The sequence below is a fragment of the Chaetodon trifascialis genome, chromosome 20 (genome assembly GCF_039877785.1).
Source record: "Chaetodon trifascialis isolate fChaTrf1 chromosome 20, fChaTrf1.hap1, whole genome shotgun sequence".
In the NCBI taxonomy this organism is placed as follows: domain Eukaryota; kingdom Metazoa; phylum Chordata; class Actinopteri; order Chaetodontiformes; family Chaetodontidae; genus Chaetodon; species Chaetodon trifascialis.
In genome coordinates, this window is record NC_092075.1 from 7119903 (window position 1) to 7143788 (window position 23886).

The following is a 23886-nucleotide window of genomic DNA, read 5'->3' on the forward strand; positions in this document are numbered from 1 at the left end:
GGGCCTCTCCAGCCCTGCCGGTCAGAGCAGCAGGGACCAGGAACTGGCCCAGCCTTTGTAGCTAATGGTATTAGCTGCACCTGTGCACCGCTGTGGCTGCATCTACCACCAATTAACATGGTGAGTACAACGTTTTTATCACTGACAGGAACCATGGCTAAAACTGTGAAAGTAATCCTTTAATAATTATGCAACATGTAATCGTGTATTATGCTAAAGGATGAGTCTGATGTTATAGCTCTTGTTATCATGATAAACAAATCCCCCAAAACCTTCATCAGGGACTTTTCTCGTCACGAGATGAGCGTCTGAGACAACGCTTTGCCTGCTTACAAATCCTGGCTTCTTCACGAGGATTTGCAGACCCTAAACATAATCATTTGACTGGTGGAGCCTGTTGAGGGGCAGCTTGGGATTAAATGCTGCCTGAAGGGCTGAATTCAAGGGAAGAAATATCAGAGATTAAGAGACTTTGTCACTGTGAAATGGCCTTGACTCCTCCTTGACCACCTCTGAGCTGGACACCTTCATCATGACTCTGATCTGCTCCTTTGTGCATTCATGAGACCTTCTGCTTTAATTAAAACTGCACTGGTTATATATTTTTCTTGAGTTTTATTCCCTTTAAAATTCGTCTTTTCCTATTCTGACCTTTTCCTAGACTACATTGCCTCTACACACCAAATTGGTGGTTTTTTATCCGTTTTCTGATGATTTTATGACTCGTCTTTATTTTGCAGCCTTTCTGAAGCACTTTGTAACGTGGATTTTGAAAAGAAATGTATAATCAAGCCTGAACACTATCACTCTTCCAAGGTGAGGGCACTGTATGTCATAATGGGTGGAGCAGCAGGGAGCCTCTTTCTTCTCTGACGTTTAACCTTGCTGTGCTGCTGAGGCAGCAGACTGAAACACCAGGAAGCTTTACCGCCATGACAGAGTGGGAAAAATATAGAGAGCTGAACGAGAGGCCTAGGTTTGGGGAGGACAGATGAAGAGGTAAGAGGTACCCGGAGGATGGAAAAGGGTTAGGAAAAGGTGAGAGCTGAGTGTCGCTACTAAAAATATGGGTTGAGAGGCGTCAGGGGAGGCTCAGTGTTTGGACAGGAAAAAGGGGGGATAAGGCAGAGGGAAGAGGTGACGTCACAGGTTACGTATTTGAGTTGTGTAGAGCACCCTTCAGTTCATTTCCCCATCCTTGGACCAGGAACACGTCGTATCCTCTTACCCTAAAACGTTCTGAATTCATCTAAAGTAATTCCCTCCTCTCGTTCGCTGCCCCAAATGCAGACAGACACACAAGCATGCACGCACACACAGATGCACACTTGTCTGTCTGCAACTGGCTGTTGTCTGCGCTGTCTGGGGGTTAGAGTACTTCAGATCACCATGGATTACTATGGGATTTTCCCAAAATCTCTGGCTTTCAACGTTTAGGCGATTTGACTTTTTGGAGCCATAATTAACGTTTAGATTCCTCTCATACTCAGCCAGCCATGACGTCGCCATCGCTTTACTCCGGGGGTTTCAGCTCGCTCATAGCATAGCAGACATGTATACGCAACATTTCGGACATGATAAGGTTTAAACGCTGAACCGTAGATTGTTTACGTGTAAAGATATCGTCATTGCACGAAGACGCGAGACAAGAAACAGCTATAAGAATTAATGTAAGAGAGAAACATCATGACAGCAGCAGCCTCATCCACCGTGAGGTAAAATCACTGCATGCGACAGGTGCCTCGGAGAAAAGACAGACAGCCACAGTAATACAGCAGATAATGAAAGTAATAATGCACATAGACAGAAAGGCAGTGCTAAAACATGAGACTTCCCAGAGGCTTGGTCTTATATTAATATTGTTTCAAGTAAAAGAAGAGACTCTTGCTGTCCTAAACTGCACAGAGATGGATTCTGTAATTGCCAGATGAAAATTGCTTCCAAAGATTTGGCGAGGTGAAAAACACTCACATTTCATCTTGGTTCTTGGGATGGGAACACAAAAGTGTGATGGTGCAGAAAGGGACCAAGCAATTACTGATGCATTAGCAGAAGCACTCTGAAGGCAGATCGGTCTTGTAAAAGGTACATGTGGGTCAGTGCAATGTTTAAAAGACGTTGTGGAATATTTTAAAGGTGGAACGTTGCTCTCTTGTAGTATCTTTAATGTGTAAGTCGAATTTTAAAACTGCTCTTATTTCAGTTCAGTGGATAGTGCTCATCAAGCAAACACAGCAAACCCTGCTTTAAAATAAGTCCAGTTTCCTGCGGTGCTGTGAACACTGTGGAGCAGAAACAAAGACGAGAAACAGACAACAAACCAACGTTTCTGAGCATACAAAGCAACGTCTGATAGTCACTGAGAGCAGATCTTCATCAGATCCTCATTTGGTTTCACAACGCGTTTCAGAAGACAGAAAAACATTGCAGCTTTCTTCAGGTAGCTATAATGACCTGTCCAGTATTCCAGCAGCAGGCCTTGCAAGTAGACGCCTAAGAAGCCTACACACAACCTCACGTGCACACTGATAAACACTTTGCTCAGCAAGGCTGGGGCGGCCCACTCCTCCATGACTGTTCTGAAAGACGCCACCCATCAAGGGATCAACGGACGCCAGTAAATCCATTACTAAAAATACTTGCCAATCCTTTGGGATTACTCTGCGTAGCAAGTGGACACTGTGTATGCCACAAATCTGGAATTAGGCAGTGAAAGGCTGTCAATGGTGCATCAACACCTGATCCACTGTCTAGGCATGTGTGCTCTCAGGGCAAAGGTGCCTACAATTGTGCGACTTCGGCGGACCTGCACCATATGTTCCGATGAACTTTGCCACCTTTCTTGAAAAAGGTTAATAGGAAAAGGGCAGCAAAGCCACTTTGAAAATGTTTAATTTTATGGAGAAAATTGGTGCTTAAAGGCTTTGCCAAATCTGTGCCACTATACCAGAAATAAACATGAATGAACAAAATCCACTATAAAAGTAACTGGATAAACATGAGCTGTTCAATTCAATAGGAAATAGTAGGTTGCCGTGTTGGAGGACTTGAGGACACAGACTCAGAGGAGAGAGGAGGGTGAGGTGCAGTGCACACACTGAGCTAATGGATGTCTAAAATGATATAACCTGGAATAGCCATCGAATGTTAGTCTTCCAAGCTAATCAGGATCAGGTGTTGGGTCACTGGAAAGGCTGGGTTGCATCCAGGTTAGGCAGGCAGCCCACTACGGTATTTGGAGCTAATTTCTGCTGCGTCTCAATTCCGCATTACGTGATATAAATAGTACACAGTATGTTACGACATGCTCGTATTTAAGTATGCTGTTTTTGAACACGAATTCAATGTGGACACTCACCAAAGGACATCAATTAACCTGCAACCTTGGAGTGCCGCTGCTAATCAGACACAGAAGTAAAGAGGCTTCTTAATTATTAAATTAGTTCAGTTTAATTAATTCAATTTCTGTTCCTTTCTGGACCTGTTTTTGTCACCATTAATGAGTCATTTTTTCCAAACCCGCTTAGAATTTGAATGTCGTCTGGAGCTGAGGTACGCGGCGCTACGCACCTGTCATCAATCCATGACAAGCAGTGCAAAGTCACCGGTGCTTGTGCTGCGTTCATGTCATATCAGAGTAATTTCTAGCGACCAGTTTCTGACTCACGTCAATATCAAAGTCATAAGTTTTTCTGAAGGCTGTCAGATGTCTGACTAAGAGCTTGATAATACGTAAGTGCCTGAAAGGAAAAATAAACACGTCTGTCTTTCAAGGTAACATTCTGCTATTCCATGTCAGTGCACAGTATTTTTACCCTTACACAGCTGACTGTCTGGAGATGTGCAGTGATTCAAATGTGCAAATAAGGGTTTAATTTCAAGTAGGAAGTTGTGGGATGGTGAACAGCTTAATGTGTGGTTCAGGCACCGGTCGTCCTTTATCAACACTCCCTTACACTGTGCAGCCGCTGACAGGACTGTATCACAAGGCATCATTAGCTTTGAGGCTGACAAAATCTCTTTCTTATGTAATGTTGATAAGCAGTTGATGACCATTAATTCATGGATATGAGCTGAAAGGTTAAGTGTAGCCGTAGCCTTGTGGCTGCATAATCTGCAAAGGTTAAACAAGAGCTCAGCTGTGTGGATCTAATTATGATATGGTGACGCCAACTGTCACATTAACCCTGTTGACATGTAACTGGTTTGCTTATTTGATTGATGCATTAAGTCCCATCCGACTGTCCTGCTGTAAATGACATCAAGTTAAAGACAACTTTCATTTTTGGGTGAAATATTGCATAGTGTTATATATGGAGTTGCTGACTGGTAAGGAAGGACAACAATCAGACGGTGTGTTTTTGTACCTTTCATTAATTGGTTTGCTCATTTTGACGTTTACAAATCTACAGCTCATCATTTTATCATAATCACGCTCTTGACTGAGTTCAGTAATGCTCTCATTTCTTTATAGCAGTCAGTTTGCTGATTAAGTCAACCTTGGCCTAAGCTGGTCCCTGTCCAATGCCACAGCCTCATCCCTGAGGTCCATGATACCCTGATAGCCTCAGCTGGAGACGGACCAAAGCTTGCAATCCTATTACAACACCACCATCTTCCCAGCCCCAATCATGGTTTAATTAAAGTAGTCAGTCATGGGACAAGAGTCCAAAGAGGACAAGTGAATTAGTAGTGATGTCTGGCCCAGGAGGTGGTAGATTTGTATTTTTAATTTGTGTCAGTTATTGAGCTTGGTCTCTCAGATGTTTCACTGACACTATAGGTGGTTTTCTCCGAAATGGATGGATTCCACTGCAGAAGACTTATTCCAGTGAATTCACAACAACCTCTTTTTTTTCCATTTCATTGTCAGCATGGCTCTCAATGTTACCTGGAAACGTGAGCAGAAACAAAGCCCCTCTGAAGGATAAATGTGCTATACATTGAATGACTTGCAGAAAATGAAAAGGGGCCATGGGGGGCATTGTAACACAATGCTGCCATCCTGTAGCTGGCTGATGCTATTTGTGGCATTAGCATTGGCTGGCAGTCCGGGGGTAATGCTTCATGTCCAGATGAGGTATTGACTGTAAGCAGAGATGACTGGATGTAATCTTAGAGACACAATGCAATTTCAGCAGGACCAATGAGACCGTCCAAAGAATCAGGACATATTCCATCGTGCAGAAAGCAGGATATTTGGTAGACCATTTTCTGGATATTCTGTATTATAATATAAATCAGGATTAAATCCCACTGGGATCAGCTCAAATTTGATGCAACATATAGAACATTCAGCTGTTTGCTGGATTTTGTTTGTGTAGGGTTGGACATCTAAGAACTGAGATCTCAGTATATTTTATTTCTATAGCGATTTCCACTTTAAATTTAACAAAAAAACATGGCTCACCATCTCATTCCTGATATTTTTACTTGGAGCATCACCCCCTGCACTCACTCACTCACTCACTCCCTCACTTTTGCTCTATTGGAGATGCATGACAGCGCTTGTGATGAGATTTGGCCAAACCTAAATGAAGGTTTACCGTACATGAATCCATCTCTTCCTTCTTTGATGCATGTTCTCCACTCTGTAAATTTATTCTTGTTGTATTTATTCCGTGACACGTGAATGGGCCATCTGGGATTTGCACTTTGTTCAATATCAGTATTACTTTAAGCCATAAATCTTATGCAACATTTTTTTTTTTCACCCTGTGCCAGTACCCCTCCCTGCCCCATTAACTGTGCAACTGAAGTTACACAAGCGTTGTGTAGGGGAAACAGTTGGCATGCCAACTAATCCAACCCAACACAAACCCAGCTGAGAGCGAAAAACGCACAAAAAATCAAGGGATGTCTGTTTCAATTACGCTAACATTTGGATCATTACATAATAATCCACTACCAAACATGCAAAATATCTGAGCTAATGTCCTCTCCGGTGCTGTACACAGCCAGCTGTGGTTCTGTGCAGCCATGAAAAGACTGAGTGCGTGGGTTCAGTGTGGGTATGCGATGCCACATCATGGAGAGAGTCACAGACTGGTGATCCAGAATGCTAATGAAGATTTTGAGTCGCACTAAAAGGTACAATTAAATAAACACAGGAAGAGGCTAAAGGGGTCTGAAACAAAGTCAGTGGTGGAAGAAGAGTTCAGATCCTTTACTTCAGTAAAAGCAGCAATAACTCAACCCATAAATACTCCATTATGAGTAAAAGTACTGCTTTTAAAATCATACTCAGGTAAAAATACAGAGGTAATAAAATGCTGCTTAAAACATTAAAATTAAGAAAACTTATTATGCAGCACCCTGGGAGTGTTTTATCATTATACATTTTATTTTTGGATTTATTATAACTGATGCAAAGGCATTTCATTATTTCAGTTAAGATGGGGATAATTTTCTGAATTCACATACTATTGGGTTGTATAATCTATAAAAATATATGGATTTTATGAACTGATCATGTGTTTTGTTTATACAGTCTTTATCTGAGAAGTAGCTGCTAAACAAAGCCATGAAATTAATTAAAAAAATACAATATTTCCCTCTGAAATAGACTGGAAGTATATGAATGGCATGAAACTGAAATACAAGTGCCTCAAATTGTACTCGATCAGTGAAATTACATTCCATCACTGACCTCAGACAGATATATATAGAATATCAGATATATCAGACAGATAATGATATATAGAAAGTGTTGATTATCTGCATATCGTACAGTATGTATGTATGTAAACTGTCTATATATTGCAGCAACGTGTTAACATTTATTTTTCATACTTTCAATTGTTGGGAGCAAAGAGTAAAGGCAGGTGAAAGTCAAAAGGCAGTAATAGACAGAATGATAGTCAGACTGTAACGCAGGGACGGCTGTTCATTTACTGCTGAACTGACAGCCAGCGTCACTTTCTTTTAGCCGTGATTGTTTCCTAACCGCCTCCGCCTAACGTAACCACGTGTTTTTTGTTGTAACCATGAGGAAGTTCAATCAGGAGGGACTTAATTGAGGCTTTAAGAAAGATTAAATCAATTCATTTGACACGTGTTCATGATGAATGAGCCTTTAGTCTGTAGACGCGGGTGGTGGTGAAGGAGTGAAGAGCGAGGTTGGAGATCTGGGTGGATGTGATGTGGAGCAGGACTTGTGAGCTCGGTGGAAAGACCCCCGGGTGCTGAATGTGACGGGGACTGGAAGTGAACGTGGTGGAGGAGGGTCGCCTTTTTTTGACTGAAATGTCAACTGACAGCAGCAGAGGGAGGAAGTTTCAAACTCTGACAGCAACGAGTTGATTGGCTCACAGAGGTCGTGGCCGAATGTGATAGGTTTAACTGAAAGAGTGAAGCGCCCGGGGTCAGCTGACTGAAGCGGGGAAAGAGAGGGAGGAGGATGGTCTTCTTCCTGATTTAACTTCCGCCAAGCTTCCGCTAAGTGTGTTAACTCAGACCTGTGGATACGTCATATTTTTGCTGAGTTTTACCCCAAAATCTGCTTTTACTGGTGGTATTTTTTCTTGAATGACAAGTTGTGTTTCATGAGTCAAAGCTACGATCATTTGACAGATTATTTAGTACTTAAACACATCCTGCAGTGTAACAAGTCTGAAGTCAGGTGTAACAGTCCGGAGTCTTCGTTGGGATGATTGCAACAGATGTTTCTTTCTAACGACGAGCGTTTCATTCGCCTCAGCACTGATGCAGTCAGACTGTGTGTGTTACAACATTTATAAAAGCATGTGTGCACGTCATACTGCACCAACAGGGCATGCCAGGACTCAGACAGGTTTGGTTGACCTTGAATAACCATGAAACGGATGAAGCAGAAAATTTTAATTGTTGGATACATTTAATAAAAGCAAGAATAATGTAAACAATTCAAGCTCATACTGTTCAGTCACTTCTGTCCGACTTACAGGGTCGAAAGCAACAATGCATAACTTCCTTTAAAGCTAAATTACATCGAGGTCGTTCCACGTTTGCACACCTGCTACTGATAGATCACACGTGAATTATTGATCAGAATGAAAATTAGTTTCCTGCTGTAACGTTATCTTTTGATCGGAAAGGTGTTGCTTTCGTTCCAGTTCTCTGCTGCTTTTCACTGTATTACATGCTTTAGTTCCTAATTACATTACAAATTAAGACTCTTTCATTCAGAACACATTAAGTCTTCAATATATTTGATGTTTTTTCATAAATTTAACTCCCAACATTGTATGCAACTACAGCTGGCAGGATTAGCTGGTTAATCAATTAGATGACTAGCAGAAAATTAATTAGCATCTATTGTGACAATCATTTGTTATTTTTTGTCATTGTTCCAGCAGATTTACTGATTTTTATAAATGATATTAAAATGTATTTCCCTTATTTATCATTGAATATTGAGGTCTGGACCGAACAGGCATTGTGAAGGTGCCACTTTGCGCTCTGGCTGATTGTGATGGCGTTTCTCACTACTTTAAGTTTTACAAACCAACCAATGAATCAATTAGTCAAGAAAATCATCAGCAGATTGATCCATAATGAAAATAATCATTAGTTTCAGCCTTATAAAAGTAAAAAAAACAACAAAAAACAACTCCATCTCAACCAACTATATCAGATGAATCCTGGTTTATATTAATGCAGGAGTAATAACAATCTAATAATGGAGTAATAACAATCTAATAATGTAGTTGTAGTAGTAGAACAGTCACTGCATCGAGTACTTTTACTTTTAATACTTTAACTGAATTTTTCTTATTACTTACTTTTACTTAAGAAGCATTTTGAATGCAGGACTTTTCCTCTTAATGGAGTTTTTAAAATGTGGTGTTACTACTTTTATGTAATTAAAGGATCATTAATCACTTGTTTTGGCTGGTGTGCAGCGAACAGGTGGCTGTTTTATTACAACAATTAACCCCATAATTTAATTGTAACTATCTGGCCGAGCATGCCTGAAAAAGGTAATATGTTGCTTTAGCAAAGTTTGGAGATCAGAGGAGTAGTTTGTCATCCCTGTTAATATGTCTTAATGCATTCTGCAGCCATTACCCAATTACCTCTGGGTTAAACTGCACCGTGCAGATGATTTTATTTGGAGCAAATGAAGCCCAGGTGGCTTGAGAAAGTAGTCCCTGCGAACAAGTGCTTCTTCCTCTTCTATAGACGGCGGAGGACAGTCGGTGCACTCGTACTCTAAATGTTGGATCATATCTGCAACACCTTTAAAGGTGTGATATCCACAAGATGTTTCTCATATGACCAGTGGCTCAAACTACGATCACACCGACATCACAGTCTGTTTCACCGTGTTGTCTTCTATTATCCCTCCTCAGCAGGGAGCAAACCTACCGCCAGGAAGCCCACATGCTGCCTGCACTGGTTAAAAAAAACATGTCTTCATTAACTTCATATACCATTGAATTACACTAATAACACTGGCTTCCTCCTGTCAAGTGTGAAAGTGATGACAGAGGAGGAGAGGGGAGGAGGAGGGGGGGCTATCATGAGCCACATTATGTAAATAAGGTGCAGGGGCATGTGCCAGTTAAACCGCAGTGCCGTGCGAAGTGAGACGAGGCGCAGGCTTTGGACGGCAGACGCCGGGGCCGTCGGTAGATGGCGGTAACCCAAGAAACCTGATCCACCGGGTTCTCGGGCACTCTGTCTCAGTTTGCAGCACTCGCACTGGAGGCAGAGGAGCTTGAACAGTTTGAAGGACATAAAAAAAAAAAAAAAAAAAAAAAAAAAAAAAAATAGACAGGAGAGCTCACGGCGGGTCCTCTCGACTTCAGCGCGCAGCCCTCCCGAGCAGGAGACGGATCGGTCTGCCGCAAAGAAAAACGGGCAAACTCAAAACACCATGGAAGACAAATCGAATTCGTTCTCCAGCAGCAAGGAGGAGAAGGCGGATGGGAATAATGTTTTTCAGAGGCAAGACTCGATACAGAAAAACAACACGGGGAGCCAGAACATGAAGGACCACGGCAACTCAGTGGGCTTCAAGGGGGAGCGGGAAGAGGCCATGGTCGGTTTTGACGATCTGGAGGGGGCGTCCAGGCAACATGGTTTTATGCAGAGGCAATTTGGGGCCATGATGCAGCCCGGAGTCAATAAGTTCTCCTTGCGTATGTTCGGCAGTCAGAAAGCCGTGGAGAAAGAGCAAGAGAGGGTTCAAACGGCCGGATACTGGATCATTCATCCATATAGCGATTTTAGGTAAGGGCTGAAAAGACACCTGCTCACCCTCCCTCCCTTGTCACCCACCCCTCCCGCCACCCTAGGGTCTGCAAGCTATACACTTTCACACATAACGCTCTGTCATCGGCACACGCACGGGCTGCCCAGAAGCGCATACGCTAATCCACCTCTGTATTTAGGCAATCAGGCTTCCGCCGGCTCAGGGCTTCACTGCCAAAATGCGCCCCGTGAGTGTGCGTGTCTCATTGCGGCATTTTATTCTAACTGAGAGGGACGCGTGAAGGCTCCAAAGGTGTATCAGTGAAATGTCCTTGGAAATAGCACGGTGAATGTCATGATTTCAAGGCGCACGCACAAGCGCACCTCTTTTTCTGATTGCCCCACAATAGCGGCAAAGTGTCGGCTCCTCATTGCGACATGTCCCCGTGTAGAGGCGACAGTACCTGGACACAACGTGACAATGCCACTGCACCATCACGGTTGTAAACATTTCATTGTAGGCGGCGTTGTAAGACGACGGGCCTGCGTGGGGAAAAAAAATGCACAGGATGCGGTAAAATCGTGCAGGCGAGCGATTAAGGAGAGACTATCCGTGTTTTGAATTAATCAGCTGAAACTGAGCTTAGAATCTGATGGCGGAGGTGCAAACATTTGGCAGCACTAATGACTGAGCGGTGCGTGTGCGTGAAGCTGAGGAAATGTGGTGGAATGTGTTTGTTTCGGAGGAGCTGCAGAAGCATCATTGCCACAAATTCACTTGGGTTCACGAAATGCCACAGTGACGCGATGACTGCCTTTTCTTTATTTATTTACGGGCCTGTCATTCTCTCACCTGCACAAGTGCATCGCGCTATTGTCCTAAAGAGTGAGGCTGCAAGTGCAAACTACACGTGAGAACTGCTCCTATTATTGCACATTTGTGAAAAGCGCCGGAGCAAATGCGCCCCAGTCGTTTTGAGTTAAGACAAGCCGCCTCTAATGTGCCGCGATTCGTTTCACATTTCTAGCACAGTGCGTTCAAAGGGTAAACAAATGAGATCAGATACAACCAGGTTCTCCACAAGCTGCGTGTTTACAGCTCACCACTTAACCAATTAAGCGTCTCATCTGGCCCGCTCTCTGCACCAGTGTCCCCTGGCACGGCTTGACGGTGACAGTCAAGCCCGTTTTCCATTGAAGCCACTGTGCATTTAACGTGCCAGGGCACGTTAGAGCTGTCCGTGGTCCTGAACTCAGAGCAGGCCTGAGTCTGCAGCACTGCTGATTGAGAGCCTGCACGCTGAATTCAAACCTGGTGCACTCAAAGTTACAACTGCTCCTCCACTGGCCTGTGCGGCTCGTTTATGCACAGTTATTGAAATGCGACGGTGAGATGAATTCATCAGGATAGCCCTAAACTGCTCTTTCCGTACAATTACGCATGAGAATAATGCTAACTGGGATGTCCTGCACTCAGCCCTGCAAAGACACAGGCATATGCACATGCCCTTATGGTGCACACACAGATGTACAATGATGGTGGGCAAGGATTAGTAGCACAACACAGCAGTCAATGAGCTTAACAGTCTCTGAAAACAATTACGTAAGGGGATTGGCGACCCCCCCACCCCCCACCCCAACAAAATGGCCAAAGGGCAGGGCCTGAACAACTGAGTGATATGCATACCCTTTTCACAGTTATTAATCAAGCTAGATATTAATTAGATGACTAAAGTGTACGGGCCATATGTGTAATCTGCTGAACTTCTTGTTCAATGGGGGGGGGGGGGGGTAAGGGGAAAGTGTAGGCAAATACATGATGGGAAACGATGGATCAAGTCACTGCAGTGCATGAATGTCTTAGAGCATATTCTAAGTATGTGAAATAAGAGACAAACTGGGCCATCAGTGGGGATTTTTGCGATTTAATCTCTGCTCAAGGAGACTGGCCCTTTTATTTCTGCTGTATTAGAAAATGTTTCACTAACTCAGAGCCCCCCTAAGCTTCCTTCCCCGTGACATTTTCCAAAGGGCGTTTTTTTTTTCTTCTTCTTCTTCTTCATACAAAGTCATTGTCCTCCAGCCAGTTTAAAGACACAACCCCTCCATGCCAGCGACATTACCTCCTGGCTTGAAAGTGGCTCAGCGCCATGAGGTTTTAGTGCTTCAGGCTACCTGTCATGCTGGTGCATAAATGATGGAGGTGCAAGGGTACACTTTGCTTGGCAGGTGCTCTTGTGCTGTAGCTTAAAAGGTAATCTGTTCCTCCACTGTGGGGTTTAACAACGTAATTACTTCTGTTTGTTTGCTTTTTAGGCGACAGGACTCTATATCGCCAGCAACCTTTCATCATCGTGTAATGATATTAAACATTTACTGTACCTTATTCTTTCTTATACTGTAGCAGAACCTTGTATTACCAAAAGAGAGAGAGAGAGAGCGAAAACAAAGCTGTATGGTGTTTTAATGAAAAGTCTTACGTAAGTACAGCCCATGAATGACACCACTATTCACACGGGCTTTATATCGCTTTGTGGGAGTGTTTGAAACTCAATATCCAACATATTCTTTGTACACAGTGGCTGCTTAAAGATTAATGGCAGGTTAGTAATATTCATTATTCATAGATTTTTAGAGAGGCCTCATGCACTGCCTCATACACCTCTGGTTATGCTAAGGAGAGGCCTTTGTCATAGTCTGAAAGACTCTCAGTGATGTTTTCTTTCAGACTCTGGTCTAAGAAGGCATCTGTTTGGTCAAGACAGATGGCCGTGCTTCAGCCATCACAAACACGCATCTGATCATAGTTGAAATGCCACATTGCTGTTCTTTGGCTCACATTTTTATTTATTTATTTATTTATTTTGGAATGTTTGTTGTATGGTGCAGAAAGTTAGGGGCAGTTTCTTTGCTTATTTAAGTAAACATATGTAAGTATTATCAGCGAAATGTACTTAAAGTATCAAAGTAGAGGTACTGATTGTGAGGTAAAATGCTCTCTGTCAGTGTTTTACTCTTAAATCTGATGTTTTTTGGATTAATATCACTGTTGTGTTAATGTATATGTTGCATTTTACTGCTGTAGATGTCTATGGTTGAGCTCATTTTAGCTACACTGTTGGCGAGTTTAATCTAAAAGCATCATTTTCTATGAGATCATCATAAGTTTGTGGCATCGCTGTCCTGTGAGAACCACATATCTCCAATAAGTCATCGTGAGCTCAGAAAACAGCCAGTTTTCAGCTTTGTGATGCATTTCCCAGCTAATCCAAGAGGGTTTTTTAAATAGTTTATTCATCTTTAGAACTAGGAGAACCTATAAAGGAACACTGAGTCCTTCAGTTTATCAGGAACATTCAAATTTAAAATCACCAGATCTGGAGATGCATGGTCTTCACAGCACAGGAAGGGTCGTGGGTAGAGGAGTGAAAAGTATTTGCCTCTGAGATGTTATGGAGTAGAAGTATAAAGTTACATAAAATGGAAATCTTTTGAATTTGTACTTGAGTAAATGTGCTTAGTTTTATTACATCATGGTTGTAGCCAGTTTAATTGAATGTGAGCCGGATACACAGAGAATGATGCTGCCTGCCTTCATTTGATCTGCAGTCCACATTAGAGCAGTATGTGAGTCGTTACACTGCAGACTTTATAAGGTCGGGCTGTGCTGAGTACAGTTGTGTGGGGTTCCCTCTGTTGCTTGGCAGGAGAGGTCTGGCATTGATTATGATGGAGCACTTGTTACAGAATGGAAACCTACAAGAAGAAATGAGCCGGCTTGATCTGGAGCAGGTTCGGGGTGGTAGCTGCATCACTGTGGCTTCACAGCTTTTCTTTTTGGAGGCTCTACGGCAGCTCCAAGCTCCTGTTTAAGGCTGGTCCAAGGGGGCTGGTGACTAAGTGCACTGCTGGAGTAGAGCTGCAGTTACAGCTGGGTGCACCGCTCTCAGCTACTGGTTCAACTGGGGCTGGGTGCATTGCCAGAGTGGGAGCAATGAAGTAAGAGCTTCAATAATTTGATTTAGCAAGAGCTGGGTGCTGCTGCTGGAGATGACTGTGTTGGCACACTTCCTGACTGGCTCTTTAAAAAGAGAAGGGGGCAACTGCCTTAAAATGTCACTTCGCATTCGGACATCTGAAATGCTTTTCTTTTCTCAGGGATTTTTATCTATTCTATAACTCTGTTAACAACTTCCTCCTCATGCAGCCTGTTTTGTGGTTTCCTCTTTTGTAGTTTCCAATTCGAGGACTGAAGCACAATGTTTTATTCATTAGATGAGTGGGAGTCTTAGAGGTCGTGCACAGTATAAATACCACCTGCCCAAGTCATGAGGGCCCTCCGTGGGCTTTGATTATATTATGATGAGTGGAGAACATCCAGCATTTCCATTACTTGAAACATAATAAATGCTGATATTGAGTTTGATAAGGATGATGAGTTAATTGGGTTAATTCTTTGCACCATAGATGACTTTATATCAGCTCATGACTTTCTGAGGTCTTGTTTTGAAACTATTTGAAACCTATTTTATCTGTTTGTTCTGATATTTCTAAACCACAGACTAATTACGCTATCTAGCGTAATTTATATTTTCTACACATTAAAGCTCCCTAGAAATACACTTTAGCATCATCGTCATCTTTGTTCTTGTTCCCCTCATACATGAATAGTTCCTTTCAGCCTATCTTGTTGTGAGGCAATTGAAAAGATGAATCATAGATGTCCTCACTGCAGCCTCTTATTAAACATTTAACTATAAATAATGAAGGGAATAACTCATGCCACACACACACACACACACACACACACACACACACACACACACACACACACACATGCACAGACACTATCGTGGCATGACGGCTGAAGGGGCATCGATAGACTGAAAGGTTGGTCGTGTAGTCAAATCCTGCACTTTTGTTCCTCATTGTTGCAGAAGTATGTTGCCATGAATGGATAAGATCAAATAATCCAAAGTGCATTATGTTTTGTGCTTTGATGTCTCACTCAAGGTGATAAGTCAAGGCTCTCCATATGAAGAGGCCACTCCATAGGCCCCAGTTCAATGCCAGCTGGTGTAAAAATACCTAAGGTGGATATTATGAACCACCTAGACGACCGCTGTTTAGTTGAAGTGAAGACAATTATCGGACACATGATCTGTGGATATTTATAAAGCCAAGGCCCCGTCTTAATTCATTCAAACAGATCCATTACCGAGTGGCCAGTCTGCCAGACAGGCAGCCTGCCAACCAGCCAGCCAGCCAGTCCATTTCCATCTCCAACAGCAGCAATGGACGAGCAGCAAGGCAGGGCAGAGGCAGGCAGTCAGGCAGGCAGCTGGGATGGCGTCAGTGGAGAGTTTTTAGCACGAGATAGGATTCCTGAAAGCATCTATTTTCATTCATGGTTGCTCTGCCTTTATCGAGGCCCAGGACACTTCGTGAAAGGAGCAGGGTGCTGATGAATCACTTCTGGCTCTGTTCATCACAAGACAGAGGGCAGGGACATTAACACAGCCAGGAAGGATGAGAGGGTCTCATTCTAACAGGGCCCTGAATGTGTGCGTGCAGTAAGTGCTAGCAGCACAGTTCGTGGTGCCCTTGAATCGAAGTTAACTTTTGCAAAAGACTGAGAAGAAATCTGGTAACTACACAAGCGTACAGTGTGTAGCTGTCAGAGTCAGGCCTCATGCTTATGACTTCCCTTTGTGGGATAACATGTGAGGACCCTCCACACGTCCACACACCCCAGTCTTGAACTACGGATTACTGTCAGTTGTTTAGACACATTAGCCACATGTTACATGCCGATAGTTCAGAGTATTTCTGGAAACAAGTCAGACTGTAGTCATATCTGTGACATTGTTGTTTAGCCATGTTAGCTGTTTGGCTCTAAGAGACGGTGGCCGGTCGGTCAGTCCATGTGTAATTACTTTGGTCATCCTCAGGTCAAATACTTTGATTTATGACGTCGTCCTCAGCTGTGCTTTGTGCTTAGTGCTAATTTGCAAATGTTAGCATGCTAATAAAACAAGCTAACATGGCGAGCATGGTGAACAACCTAATAATCAGCATTTTAGCACTGCCGTTGTATTTTAGCATGCCGATGTTAGCGTCGATCGCTGCAGCCTCTGTATCTTCTTTATTTTATTTTAATGCTTTCGAGCCTCACTCTCACTCTTACAGCCTTATTGGTGGATTTTGATGAAAGTTTCATACTCTCAAGCAAAGTCCTCGAATTGTATTCCCATTGTCAGTGAATGTGAATACATGTACACCTACATATGTGAGCATTGTCTGCATTCACCTTCTACGACACGTTTTCTCCCTTGCATTACTGATTCATATGTGTCGCTCTGCAGGTTCTACTGGGACTTGATTATGCTCATCATGATGATGGGGAATCTAATCATCATTCCTGTGGGAATAACCTTCTTCTCAGAGCAGACTACCACCACCTGGCTGGTCTTCAATGTGGCCTCGGACACCATCTTCCTGGTGGACCTGGTCATGAACTTCAGGACGGGGATCGTCAACGAGGAGAGCTCCGAGATCATCCTCGACCCCAAGGTCATCAAGATGAATTACCTGAAGAGCTGGTTCGTTGTGGACTTCCTCTCGTCCATTCCAGTGGATTATATCTTTTTAATAGTGGAGAAAGGCTTTGACTCGGAGGTATATAAAACAGCCCGCGCCCTGCGAATCGTCCGCTTCACCAAGATCCTCAGTCTTCTGCGTCTGTTGAGACTGTCCCGACTCATCAGATACATACATCAGTGGGAGGAGGTGTGTATGTGTTTGTCTGCATATTATCAGTGAGCAGTAAGAAACGAGAGCAGTAAGAAAAGAGTGAGAAAGTTATGCTTATTTTCATTTCACGGTGGTTCTCTGGATGCCTTCCCCAGCAGCACGGCAACAACCTTGAAAGGTTAACACACAGAAATAATTGTGCACATATAGGACTAATAGGTGCTGTCAATCACCACTAGTCAGCGGGCTTATCTGTGGATAACAAGTGGTAATGTCAGTTTCAGCCCATTGATGGGTGAAATTAATTCAGAATCAGAAAAGAAGTAATTGCCTCCATTTTCCAGAAAAAAAAGCTTTAGTTCTAACTGTGTTATGGCCATATTTGGATTCAGGGCGTAATATAATGTAATCAACAATTTCATCAAGAGAGCGTAACACTGCACCTATATAAAGGTAATGTACATTAGAGGCTGAATGAACTCTCGTCTTAATGTCTGTTGGTGTGGTTGTTCTCGATGCCTCTGGTGGATTTTGTGTGAAGGTTAAACCCCATTGGACATAACTGAGAGTGATACATTATTACCCTCCACTGAGTCCTTGCACTCCCTGACTCAGACTATTTAACCAAGCTCTAGCCTTCTCCTTCTCCCGGTAACGATTTCATTACACACTGACTGATTGAGAGATTGCGCTTCTCCATATCGTAACGGAACCGCTCGGGCAGACGGATACGCGTCGGACGACCGAAGCACAGACGTTTGATTTGAAACGTAGCGTAGATAAAATGCAAATGGTTGACTGCAACGCTCTCCCTCACCTCATCCTGAGCGTCCTTGCCCCACAGCTCCCTGTCCGTCCCTTATTGTCCGACTCCCCTGTCGCTATCGCTGCTGTTATCCATGCTGTTTGTTACACTGGTTGAAGCAAATTGTGTATCTGTCAGGGCTCAACCTTACACTCCTTGGAGTGCACATTCTGTATGGTTCAATGAGATATCAGTAACAAAGGAAGTGCAAAAATAGATCGTTTTCTGTATAAAGATGCATTTGGCAAACTAAATCTCATAAGCCTGTAAATATAAGCTAAATATAACAGCTCTAGTCATGAACATCCAGCCAGAACTTAAATATAAATGGCACATTTGTGCAGCGTGTCCAATTCCCAGCCATGCAATGGATCAGTGAACATTTATGGAGCAGGAAAAGATCATCTCTGTGCCCAAGTACCAAGGAGGCAGCAGACTTTTATAGTGTTTATGGTAGCTTATATTTTACTGTCACTGTGCGTTTTAAACTGTGTTATATTACCCTCACTGCATAACGTGGCATTTGGAAAACAAAAGCATTACTCACGCTTCAGCAAAGCGTTATTCAAGCTTCCCAAAATATGGGGTTTACTGTAGGATACACACACCAACATCACAAACCATATTCTGAAAAGTGAACACCATATGGACTGCAGTTGCATGGTGTTATTATCTTGCTTTGCACACTGTGTAGGAAGTTGATTATGCATTTCAGATACAGCGGTGCTGTATATTATACTGCTGTTTAGGTTTCGGGGCTGTATGCAGTGGGAGGATGAGATGGTATGGACCAGGTTAGATATACAAATAGATGCCGCCGCAAGGTTAATGAAAATCTGCAGCGAGCACGCAGGGAGGAAGTCAGCGCAGTATATAGGGATGTGTCATAATGCTTGGCTACCACAGGCCTGCACTCCCAGTTCGCCTCTCTCACGCTCAGCCATTCCACTTTGTCTTTATTCGTCTTTCTGCTTATCAAACTCTGTTCCTTCCTCTCTGGTTCTCCCCTCTCTCTCCCTCGCATGCTCTCCTCTCCCTCACGGTATGTCACCCTCCTTTAGCGCTCTGTCTTTCTCTAAAACGCTGCTGTGTCTAACCTCAGCACGCTTTGAAAACGCAGTATAGAAATTGGATGGAACTGTTTTGTTGTGAACACATTACGGAGACACAGTGAATGATAAAACAACAGCGAATCAGACACATCCACGGGAGACGTGAGAGGAAAGAAAAGGCATTCGGTGGAAAAATTCCAAGCTGTCGTAACATGTTAGGTGTGGGATGCAGGATTAGCGCTTTAATGGAGGGACAAATGCAGTCTCCTGCCATCCTAATGGGTTTCAAGCCGTGAACCATCATTACATCAGCCTCGGGATGGACTCAGTTAGTTATTCAGACAGTCAGTTTCGACAATAAATCATCTTCCAGCCTGCACGTCCGTCATTCCTTCATCTGTCGTGTGCTCCCTGCCCCCATCTTCACTTTGTCACCATCTCTTCCCGCCATCTGCGAAGTAACGAGGGCCGTTATTTCATCAGCGCAGGCTGGACAGTCAGAACTGGGCTAAGCCAGACTTGTTGTTTCGACTACACTCTCTATCAGAGCCATTCCTCGATATTTTTCAGAGATCTTAACTTCAACATTCGTCGCAAAAAGGTCTGAATCAGGCACAGACTGCATCTGAACGTCTTCCTCTCACAGCCCTCACAAGAGTAAATTCGATGCTAAAAATGCTAATGCTGAAACAGGAACCTCTCATGGATGGTACTGCTGAGAAGTGGCTGCTGGGTATTGTGGTCTGAGTAAAACAGCTGAATGGCTTCAGTATTAGTAGCCACAAAGGAACTGATGCATCTTATTTAAGCTCCATCGTCACTCATTAGAGAGGAGTAGTAGATTACTCCATCTGGCTGTGCCAATTAGGCCCCAAAATAACAACTGCAAATAAAGAAGCTACATATTTGATGCAATCGTGTGAGGATGCATCGATAGGCTACTTAAGGTAACCAGTGAGATGGACTTTGTGATGCAGGCTCTGACCCCAGCTTACATGCTGCTGCTATTCGGATCTGTACGCACGGTTCTCTGTCTGCTTGTTCACTCATTCACTCAATTGTGTGCTAACACATAATTATTGCAATGCGGGGTGCTTAGGGAAATTACAGCGTACAGTGTGAAGGTCATGCAGAGGAGTAAATACATTATGTACTCAAACAAACCGCAATTTAAACAAGCACCAGCCAAATGGAGGCCGGGGCACTGTTTACACATCTGGAAGCTACGCGGTGGTTATTCTTATCATCTTGTGGCCATGCAGACACTTAGTTAAATATTCTAAGTGATTCTAAGTGACAACATGTTTTCGCTGTGCAGTGTGTGATTTAAATCCATGTATAACACACATCCTCCACTGAGCACAGTGTTTTAGGCACTTTGTATGTGCACCAGAAGGGCCAATAAAAAATGCAGACCACTGGAAGTCACATCTTCTGCTTGGGGTCATGTTCTTTCAAGGGCATGTTGTTTTGCCTCTCTGATATGATCTTAAGCGTTTCAGTCACTTTCAGTTTTACTGAAATACAACGACAGAGCATTTTAGCATCTTTCAGCTCATTATTTTGGCTGTTGCAGCTCAGGGATTGGTGGAAACCAAAACAGAGCAACAAGGACAGCGAATATGAACTCGTATTCATCAGGTGACCAGAAACACGTCGTTTAAAAACACGTCCACCATATCAACTCTATCAATTATTGCTGTGTTTTGAGCTAGTTTCAAAACTAGCTGCTCCCTTGTGGCCCCCTCCAAAGAATAAGTAGTATTTCCCACCAGAGAGCACTGAAAATCCTCTAGTCATAGTTTCCTAATGCTCACCTAGTGGCCCACAGGAGAATCATATTTAATGGCTGAGTAGTTAATAATTCAATGAAATAATGAGAACAGTTATCGGGGGCATTTCTTTTTTTGCCCTTTCATCTTTAATTTCACAGGCATTTTTAGATCTTTCAAGGGCATTTTTGCCCCCTGCTCCTATTCATTTCCAACCCTGCTTCCCTTATGCTTTCCTTATTATTTCATGTCCTCTCAGATACAGAGCTAATTATCCCAACGACCTTACAGACACTTTTCCCCTCCAACTTCTGCTGTTACCTGACGTCGGAGAGATCCTCGTGATTTATGCTACCAGGAACAGATTTAGATGCCACCCTGTCCGCTGCTGAGTTCGGTTCATTGAATTTAATGAAAAATGCAAAAGCAGACTAAAGGAATAACATTTTTAAACTGCTGTAAAGAATCCCCACAGCTCCCAGTGCCACATCTGGCTCATCGCAGCACCAGGCTTCCCGCCAGATCCCAGCTCAAGCAGAAGGGCTCAGGTTGGGCTTGTGGCAGCATACCAGCCCCCAGGGGTGGCTGCACCCTCTCGGAGGCCCCAGGCACAATCTGCCTGTTACTCTAATATTGTTTAAAACTTATCATTTACAAATCAGTAAACCTGATCTTTAGAGTGCTGCATTTTTTTTACTGATACACCGTATTGATTATGTCTCACTGTGAATAACGACACATGGTGGATATTCTATATGAGGCAGCTATTTTAAACTGGCAAACATACAAACATCAGTTTTAATTAGTTACTTAATTTACCATCTGCAGCAGAGTCATCAGTGATTGCTTTAAAACACATCTGTCGGAACTTAATTATTGTTTCCCTCTGTGGATTGAGATTTTACATGAATACATCCTTATGACATTTTACAAGCTAATTCAGCAAACTGCGGAACGAGAGAGCCGACACGAGTCGAAGCTTGTTTAATCCCTGAGTCCGTGGTTACTAATAAGTGACACATGACAATCTATTTTTTGTTGATAAACTGATAGTGTGGGAGATTTCGGCATTTAACTGTGAAACTGTTCTGGCTTGTGGCAGCTGAGGCTGTTTTTTACAACGTGCATTAGGATGATTTGTGTGTGTGTTTGTTTGTGTGTGTGTCATAAAATGGCACAGACTCTGCTGATTCAACATAATTATAAATACATACGTCAGCATGCAGTGAATGCGTATTGTATATTCATTTTGACACATTCGCCCTCCAATTCATTAAGTGAATCAGACATTGTGGTTTATCACCATAAAACCACAATTCCAAAAAATCTGGGACGCTCACAAAGTGGTGACCCTCGCTCCATCCTTGCTTGTCAACGAGCCTTTCCGGGATTTCATACCCAATCATGATTCGATCACTTGTCACCAATCAACCTGTTACCTGTGGAACGATCCAAACAGGCGTTTTTGGAGCGTTCCACACCTTTCCCAGTCTTCAGTTGCTTCTTTCCAAACTTGTTCGAAACATGTTGCTGCATCAAATTCAGAATAAGCAGATATTTGCAAAAATCAATGAAACATTAAATACATTGACTTCGTATGGTTTTTAATTGAGTATGAGTCTAAAAGGGTTAGCGAATGATCACATCCTGTTTTATTTATGTTTCACTGTGTACCAGCTTCTTTGGGATCAGGGTTGCACATGTCGTCCGGTCTTGTTTCAGAGTCAACTGTATTTTGATACTGTGGTAGTACATTGTCACACATAGTGAGTTACACAATGATATCTACCCTCCATAGTCAGCAAAAAGACACGACAGTCACAGGACATGATACTGTTACCAGCCTAGTTTGCACGGCTAATGTAGCTGCCACCTTCCTGTACTCTTATGATTTATTCTTATTTCTATCCAAAAAGGCCAAACATTGATTAAAAAAAACCTTTTCCACCCTTTTCTGCCCTTTTCCACAATCTTTTATGCTTCAATAAGTGTGCTCTTGCTGATGAAACTGTGCCATCATCCTGCGCCTTCGTGTCATCACCGGAGTTCCATAAACATGCCCTGAAGCGTGATTTTTTTGGGGGCCACTGCCAATCAGATGCATTCTTGATGTACTGTCGGGGCCTTCCCTGAAACAGTGATGTGGATTTCTATTATGATCTCTCGCATACAACTAGAACTTTTTTCGTAGGAAAAGAACCTGAATGCACGTGAGGCGCTTCGCACCTGCCCGTGTGCAGCTCTGCTTTGTCGGCATCCAAATCATCAAGCTGTCACCTCCTTCTGTGAGCGTCAACCTGACTGATGAGTCACTTCTCAAGCTCGGATTGTTGCATTAATTCAGCCGCCTGGAAAAGACACCGGTCAATGATTTGTCATTTAAGATGCCTATTTAAGAAGGGATGGGTAGTGTCTGCTACAGCGGACAGCACAGCATGATGCAAGTGACCTGTTTAATTATAGCGTGTGCAGGGATACCTCGTCCTACGCGAGGGTGCACGGTTGATTCGCAGCTCAGTCGGTAAATTGATCTGAAAGGGGGGAAAATGTGAGTCAACTGACCCGGGTATCTAGTTCACTGCGTGGGAACAGTAGAGGAGACTGTAACTACATTACACTGGCTAAATTTGGTCTCTGCTGAAATAACCCATACTATTGCATGACAGCCCGACAGCAGACGTCATTTTAACCCTTCAACCTTCAGACAGTCAGCAGTGGGGGTGAGAGTGTTTGTCTGCACCCTCCACATGTGCCTTATGGTTTGTTTTTTTTTTTGCTAAATTAAAGCCGGGACAGAAGGTCAAAGGTGTTTCTTGATATAATTTGTTGCAAAAATAGCTTTTCTTTATCTGCTGCATTCACAGCTTCTTACAATTTACAATGCAGTAACACAATTAGATGCATTCGTGTTAAGACAGCCAGATTTTAAGTAAGGTTACAAGATTTCCCATCATGTCTTTAAGTTTCAAAAATTCAAAGATTAACACCTTACACACTATATATGTTCCATTTTTATTTGAATAATTACTTGATTATCTATATATGATTAGTTTCCTGCTGATTAACTAATAGTTTAAGCACTAGTTAAAAATGAATATATCCCACTGATTAACATGATAAACTGGAAGGCATTATAAGGTGAATACAGCAGATCACGATGAAGCCACTGCGTACGGTAATTTGCCACCTCAGCAACAGATAGCGTGGTGTCAAAGGAGATTAGTCGGCTTTGGTTTATGGAGTCCTGTGGACTTCATTCACCTGTCTCTGAATAGGCGATGCCAAGTCCTCGGTGCCTTGAGGCCTCCGCCCGAGTCTCATGCAGGGA

At 43.0% G+C, this 23886-nt stretch overlaps 1 protein-coding gene across 1 annotated transcript in view; it reads left to right on the plus strand.

Annotated features, from left to right (window-relative positions):
- Nucleotides 1-9566: 9566 nt before the first annotated feature.
- The window catches only part of LOC139348326 (potassium/sodium hyperpolarization-activated cyclic nucleotide-gated channel 1), a 69050-nt gene continuing 54730 nt past the window's right edge, over nucleotides 9567-23886 (plus strand). Inside the window, exons 1-2 of the mRNA XM_070988306.1 lie at nucleotides 9567-10215; nucleotides 16542-16965. Of these exons, the coding sequence (XP_070844407.1) occupies nucleotides 9860-10215; nucleotides 16542-16965 (780 nt within the window). The 5' untranslated portion in view covers nucleotides 9567-9859. The remainder of the gene's footprint in view (nucleotides 10216-16541; nucleotides 16966-23886) is intronic.